The sequence below is a fragment of the Lipotes vexillifer genome, unplaced genomic scaffold (genome assembly GCF_000442215.2).
Source record: "Lipotes vexillifer unplaced genomic scaffold, Lipotes_vexillifer_v1.1 scaffold1378, whole genome shotgun sequence".
NCBI classification, from domain to species: Eukaryota; Metazoa; Chordata; class Mammalia; order Artiodactyla; family Lipotidae; genus Lipotes; species Lipotes vexillifer.
The window spans coordinates 135,088-142,940 of NW_006775104.1; the positions used below are offsets into that span (position 1 = coordinate 135,088).

General features: G+C 44.0%; 1 protein-coding gene across 1 annotated transcript in view; it reads left to right on the top strand.

Annotated features, from left to right (window-relative positions):
• The window catches only part of ITGB5 (integrin subunit beta 5), a 114,715-nt gene that overhangs the window by 18,106 nt on the left and 88,756 nt on the right, over positions 1-7,853 (top strand). Inside the window, exon 3 of the mRNA XM_007449681.1 lies at positions 2,252-2,456. Coding sequence (XP_007449743.1) covers positions 2,252-2,456 — 205 coding nt within the window. The remainder of the gene's footprint in view (positions 1-2,251; positions 2,457-7,853) is intronic.

The window sequence follows — 7,853 nt, forward strand, 5'->3', positions numbered from 1 at the left end:
TTTTTTTGCGGTACGTGGGCCTCTTACTGTTGTGGCCTCTCGCGTTGCGGAGCACAGGCTCCGGACGCGCAGGCTCAGTGGCCATGGCTCACGGGCCCAGCCACTCCGTGGCATGTGGGATCTTCCCGGACCGGGGCACGAACCCGTGTCCCCTGCGTTGGCAGGCGGGCTCTCAACCACTGCGCCACCAGGGAAGCCCTAGGGAATGATTTTGATGACGTGAATGGCTGAGGCTGTGGTGTGGAATCATGTAGCTGCCTCCTGCTTAGGGTGAAACAGATTGGCTCTGTGACCTAGTATATTCCAGAATGCAGGCTGCTTCAGACCAAGGGAAGGGCTGTTAGGGGTTTCCATCTCTCCCGGGAGACTGAAGATGCTTTCCTCGCCAGCCTGGTGGGGTGGGGGAGGGGATGTGCACTGGTCTGGTCGAGACAGGTGCACTTTGACAATCAGAACTGGGTGGAGGACAGCCAGCTCTGTGGGATTGGGGGAGCTGGCAGCAAGGCCCAGCATGCTGGCAAGAAGTTCAGAAATTCTCTAGCCACGTAAGCTCTGAGCAGGCGAACCCCTAAGCCCTCTCAGCTCTGGACAGCTAATTCACCCTGTGCTTCACACAGCTCGAGACAGCAGTCCCATACCCATAAGGCCCTCAGGAAGTTACCTCTCCTTTCCGCTGTCCCTGGGAGGTTTCTACTGCTTCCTCAGAGCCAAGCTAGACTGTTCGGAACCCAGTTTAGAAACCTCGGCTTTGGAATCTTGTAATTTCTAGAATAATCATTGTTCTCGCCCTGTTCCACAAGTGTCTGTGGAGCCATTTATATTTACAGTGCAGTCCCGAGGTTGTTGACATGCAAGATGTCCCGTCATGTCGAGTTCAATAGACAAAATAAAAAAAAAAAAATTCAGATATAAGCAAACGAAAAACCAAAATCACAGAGGCCCAGAACAACACATCTGGTTTTACTTACTTAAAAATACTGCAGAATTTTCTTGACTCCTTGGTCTTGAATCTTGCAAAGGCCCCAGTGGGCACTGACTGGTCTTGGGGCATCCTGGACCATGATGAAGGGGGAGGGGAGTCCCTCTGCGGTCGGCGGACTCTTGACTCATCTGAGGCTCTTTGGCAAAGTGTTTACAGTGGCGGGAGAAAGAGAGAGCATCTAACTCCTCCAGCCATTACTCCAGTCCAACCAGCTGGAAGAGGGGATCTTCTTTTCTACATCCAGCAGTGAATGGGTTTGCTTTGCCATTGAAAACCCCCTTACTGGAAAACGATCACTGCTTCCAGGTATCCTACTTTATAACAAAGTATGTAATTTCATTTTAAAGTAAATGGCCCAAACTCCTAGTGCCCCAAACTAGGGTGGGTCATCCTGATGCACAGCCTTCTCCTAAATCCAACTGAAGAAAAGAAAGATTTTTCTTATCAATGTGGCTTTATTGTTTAAACAACAATAAAGAGAAAAAGAAAAATATCATTTTATTCCCTCTCCCCTAGCACCTCAGCTATCTTAATTTTTTATTTTTCTTTGGCATCCTAATGCAGATACCATTCTATTTTCTGATTTTTTTTTCTTAATGTTTTGAAATTTGTGCTTAGTCTTGATAATTATTTGTGATGGCTGTATCATCTGTTGAGGTGATAAACCATATTTTTCTTCTGGTTTAGGGATTTTGCCTTCAAGTTTATGATTGTGCTATTCTGAAGAACATGCAGTATATATCTTATAGAGTTTTGCTTTCCTTTTGATAATTTTCTGGTGATAAATTCCTAGGTGGCGACCAAGGGGTCAAAAGGTACCGCATTGCTCTCCAGAATGGTTGTGCCTGCATGGTAGATGAGGGAACAGCTCAGAACTTAACTCTTGATTGTCTGAGTGATGACTACTTTGCCACTTATATGGTATCTTTCAGAAATTTTTAGTTATGCAACTTTTGACCATATCAGTTATTTTCTCCTGCTTATCGTGTAGACAGGCACAGTTTTTAAAGGAGCGTTTTTGACCATTAAAATAATGAGACCGAACATTTTTACTGTGCATGTTTACAGCTTGCAAAATGCTTTCACATCCGACACCTCAATCCTCATGATGCTTGGTGAGGCACTTGGGGGAGTTATTGTTTTGTCCGCCTTTAGGAAATGGAATGTAGAGGGTCTAAGGTCGCAGGGTGGTGATGAGTCTACAGCCTGAGGTGTCCTGGAGCTGCTCTGACCGCCTCCTGCCCTCTTCCCCTGTTTCCACACCTCCAGGACTTTGGCAGCCTGCGGTCGGTCACCTCCCGGTGCGACTTGAAGGCAAACCTGGTGAGGAACGGCTGTGGTGGTGAGTTTGAGAGTCCGGTCAGCAGCACCCAGGTCCTTCGGAGCCTGCCTCTCAGCAGCAAGGGCTCCAGCCCCGCGGGGTCAGACGTCATCCAGATGACGCCGCAGGAGGTCACGGTGAACCTGCGGCCCGGTGAGTGCCCTTGGGGTGGACCTGTTCAAGATGGTGGAAAGATGAGCCGGGCCAGGGAGGGGGCAGTGGTGAGGTGTGGCCCAGACCCCAGGAAGCACAGTCCAAGGCCTTTGTGGATGATCAGAGTATCTTTGCTATTTTAAAAAATCGTGAAATATATGTAACGTACAATTTACCATTTTAACCATTTCTAAGTGTGTAGTTCAGTGGCATTAAGTATACTCACAGTGTTGTCTAACCATCACCACTCTCCATTTCCAGAACTTTTTTGTTATCCCAAACTGAAACTCTGTACCAGTTAAACACTAACTGCTCACTCCCTCCCCCACCAGCCCCTGGCAACCACCCTTCCACTTTCTGTCTCTGTGAATCTGATTACTCCAGGTACCTCATAGAAGTGGACTCACGTATATATTTGTCCGTCTGTGACTGGCTTATTTCACTTAGTGTAGCATCCTCCAGGTTCATCCATGATGTAGCATGTGCCAGAATTTCCTTCCTTTTCAAGCTGAATAATCCTCCATTGTACATATAGACACATTTTGTTTATCCATTCACCCATCGATGGACTCTTGGATTGTTTCCACCTTTTGACTACTGTGAATAATGTTCTTGTTTTCCGTGGGAGGATGCTGGTATGTTTACTCCCTAGTTAATGCAAGTTTCTCAGGGAATGTGCTACTGCAGGAGAAAGTATTTTTTCCTGTCAGCAAATTCCGTTTGAATCAGTGGCATTCTGAAGGGACGAGCTTGCAGAGTAGAGATTTTTTTTTTTTTTTTATGACCCTGGAGCCTCTGCCAGCCCTGGAGTTGATTGTGGTATAAGGGAACTGACAGTTTTTGCACACCTACTCTGTGCCTATTACTTGACCTACCCGAAGGTCGCTGATGTAACTTTACACCTGAGGAGCTGTGTGCTCAAGGGCTCCCAGTCAGAGCAGCGAACCTGACTCAATATTGAGTCTTTGTGGTCGCACAACTCATGGTTGTTTCTAGCTCACCACTTCTGTCGTTTTGTATTCTACATATTAGGTCCCTTGCGATGTCAAGGGAGGATGTGAATGTGGCCAAATGAGAAAGTATCACATTGTTGAGAGAAGGCAGCTTTTTTCCCAAATCCCATTGATTTTTTTTTTTTTTTCCTTGCGTTATGCGGGCCTCTCACTGTTGTGGCCTCTCCCATTTGCGGAGCACAGGCTCCGGACGCGCAGGCTCAGTGGCCATGGCTCACGGGCCCAGCCGCTCCGCGGCATGTGGGATCTTCCCGAAACGGGGCACGAACCCGCGTCTCCTGCATCGGCAGGCGGACTCCCAAGCACTGCACCACCAGGGAAGCCCAAATCCCATTGATTTTTAACCTTTTCTTCTTTCTCATTGTCTAGGAAACCACTGGCAATAACTATTTCCAGGTGGTTTGTTTAGACTTCAGGGCGGCTGGGTCAGTGGAAAGATGAGGGATCTAGTTGGCCGTCCTAGGTTCTGGTTCTGGCTCTGTTCCTAGCTCAGGGGTTCTGGGCAAGCTGCTCTACTCCTTAGCGTCTCAGGGTCTTTGTCACCTTCATTCCTCACAGCCCTGTTCAGGGGCTTAAATGAGACTTTTTGTATAAATGCACTTGAAGAGCTTTTAATTATTGTTTTCAAAGAGTAATGGCCAAAGATGCAGATTTTGGAGTCAGCCACGTCCAGATTTGGGTGGAGGTTCTCATGTCTCAGAAATGGATCTAGCACAGCCCTGTACGTCTTAAGCTGTTAGTGTTGCCTGTTCTTCTTGTTGTTGGAAAGAACTCTGAGTCACTGTGTACTTGAGAACTGTTGTATTTTGCTTATTGAATTGTCTTGGAAATAAGAAACAGAAGAAGGGTGTAAGTGGCGTAGAGCAGCATAAACTGCTGGATGGCCCAGGGATTAGTGCTGCGATTAGCAGAAGTAACTGTTTTCACAAGTCATCTCACTGGAAGGGACACTTCGCCTTTTGTTTGGTGAGACTCCAAGTTGAGAGAGAGAAGGGAGCCCTTACGGAGCTGTGTGAGCGGGTAGAGGAGAGGAAGCTTTCTGTGAGCCCATTTCCGATGGTGTCCTCCGGGGGGAAGATGAATGCCTCTCCCCACGTGGAGTCAGGCTCAGGGTCAAGGGCTCTGACCTAGAAGGGGACGTAGGCGTTGCTGTAGACTATTAATATATCAGAACACAGTGTATGATAAGAATGGTTATGACTAACATCAAGGGTGTATTTTCCTTTTTAACATAACGGCGTAACAGTCACTTAAGAAAATTCTTAAAGTCATTCACTTTAACACTATTTTTCATTCTTACTAGATCTTCTGTCTTTGTATATGTGTTCATATTTTTCCTATACTAACAATGTATTTATTATTGTATACTGTTTTCACTTAATTTTTGGAAACAAGGACCAAAATTAACACCTCCAGAAGAGTTATAGTTTGAGGGTCATCATCGAGGGAGGTTTTTATTTTTGGAATTCTCATCTAGAATTACTCTGAGCCTGTGGTGCTCTCTCCAAGAAACATTCTTCATGGTGGCAAATCCTTATTCTTTAGGGTAGATTTAATTTAGGGAAGAGTTGGAGGTCAACACAGAATCAGAGATGTCGCAGTTTCAATTCCAGTTTTCAAAATCAGAATTCAGGTGTGGCTCTAAGGCAGAGAGACTGTTGTTTGCTTTGACTTATCAACAGGCTTTTAAAACAGCCCCCAAAGAAGTGACTTGATTGAGGGCACCCTCCTTGGGCAGAGTTCTCTAAGTTCTCTAAGTTCTCATGAAGTTTATGCACAATGCTTATTTATGCATGGAGCTCAACGTATATACTCAGTTAAAGAAAGAAATCAGTCTTATTTTGTATAGTCAAATCTCTCCCTAAGCATTATGATTCAGTTTCCAGTATTGGAAATAAACGGGAAACATGATCCTGTGTTTATCCAAAATCACGATGCGAGTGCTGTGTGCAGCTCTCGTCCTACGGAAGGTACGGTGATGGAGAGCCCTTTGCTGTGGCGGTCAAGGTGAAGGAGGGGCTGGCTGCCCCGTGAAGACGCACCCAAGCTGTGTTTCAGTGGGTGTTTCAGTCTGTGGAGATGAAGGCTTAGGAGGAGATCAGATGATAATCTGAATTCCTAGAGGTCTAGAACCTTGTGAACATGTTTCTCGAATATAGAAACGCTTGAAGCCAATGATGCCTCTTCAGATTTTGAAAATTTCAGTAATTATAAAGAGAAGGACATTCAAACCGCAGATGTTTATTTGGGGAAAGGGGAGAATGGTCTGTTGCAATTAACAACATTTTCAGTTTACCAAGCGGGTACTTAACTTCAGGGCAATGCCCCCCGTGACTCAGCAAGGCATTCAGGTATGTAACGATTGGTTTTTCCATTGTGTATTTTTAGGAATGCTTTGCTGTCTCCTCCTTTGCCCTGCTCCCCAATACCTCATAATAGGTATTTGTTGAATCAAGTGTCGCACTTTACTAGCCTCATGCCAGACTAGTCAAGGACAGGCTTCAGCACAATATGTGAGGTGCTTCACCAAGGCAGAGTTAATTGTTCCGGGATAAGCCCGGAAAAGAAAGAAAGAAAATTTTTCCTCTATCTTAAGCAGAATTTTTTGTTTTGCTTTGTTTTTTGAAAATTGAGGTATAATTCACGTACTGTAAAATTCACCATTTTGAATTATACAGTTCATTGGTTTGTAGTGTACTTGCAAGGTGGTTACAACATCACCACTATCTAATTCCAGAACATTTTCATCACCCTGAAAAGAAACCCTGTACCCGTTAGTAGTCACTCCTGTCCTCTGCCTCCACGCCATACTCAGCCCCTGACATCCACTAATCTATTTTCTATCTCTGAGGTTTTGCTAACTCTGGACATTTCATTTAAATCATATAATATGTTGTCTCTTACGTCTGGCTTCTTTCACTTAAGCAAAATGTTTTTAAGATTCATTGATGTTGTAGCATGTATCAGGACTTCATTCCTTTTTATGGCTAAATAATGTTCCATTGTATATTTATAGATACACCACATTTTAGTTGATGGATATTTGGGCTGTTTCCACTTTGGGACAATTATGACTAATGCTGCAGTGAACATTTATGTACACATTTTTGTGTGGACATATGTTTTCAATAATCTTGATTATATAGCTAGGAGTGGAATTGCTGGATCATATGGTAATTCTATGTTTAACTTTTTCAGGAACTGCCAAACTTTAAGCAAGATTTTGTATAAACACAATATCATGTTTTCCATTTTGTTTCCAGTCCTGGAAACTGTATGTCTGGGTAACAATCTTAAAAAAAAAACCTTAACAAAGGGTATAAAATCCTTAAGAAAGGACGTAAACTTTAAAGCATATTGAAATGGTAAAAAGCTAGAGGTGGAGCAGTTAGAAAAGGTTTACTTAAGTCTTTATTTGCCTCAATCCCTTAGCCTGTTAAAAAGTGACCTCTGATTGGTAGCTTAGAAATTTTTTTTAATGTTTTATTTTGAAGTAATTTTAGAATTGCAAGAAGTTGCAAAAATTATAGAGAGTTCTTGTGTACCCTTCTCAGCTTTTCCCAATGATAACATGTTACATAACCAGAGTTTGTTATCAAAGCCAGGAAATTGACCTGGGTATCATACTGTTGACTAAACTACAGGTGATTGGTTGCTTTTGATATGGGCTTCCTGCCAGCCCTTATCTATGCTGCTTTTCTCCCCTCTCCTGTGTTGTGGATGGAGATGGCAGGTACCTGACTTAGGTATTGCTTCTGCTACCCAGACTGACAATGCACACTTAAAAAGACTTGATGATGGATGGATAGTGCTTTGCTATAGACTGAATATGTTGAAATTCTAACTAACTCCCAATGTGATGGTATTAGAAAATGAAGGGGGGTCTTTGAGAGGTCATGGGGTGGAGCCCTCATGAATGGGATTAGTGCTATCAAAACAAAACCCCAAAACCCTCAAGACCCTGGAGGATGCTTCCCCCCCTTCGGCAAGAAGTCTGTAGTATGAAACCCAGAAGAGGGCTCTCACCAAAACCTGACCACGCAGGCCTAATCTTGGACTTACAGCCTTTATAACTGTGAGAAATAAATTTCTGCTGTTTGTAAGCCACTTAGTCCATGGTACTTGTTATAGCAGCCTGAACTAAGATAAGATTATTTTCAAGGAAACTAGAAGTGCCAAGCCCTAATTGCTTGGGGTCAGACACTGTGAAGGCCAGTAACTCTTCTTCTTTTTTTTTTTTTAACATCTTTATTGGGGTATAATTGCTTTACAATGGTGTGTTAGTTTCTGCTTCATAACAGAGTGAGTCAGTTATACATATATATATGTTCCCATATCTCTTCTCTCTTTGTCTCCCTCCCTCCCACCCTCCCTATCCCACCCC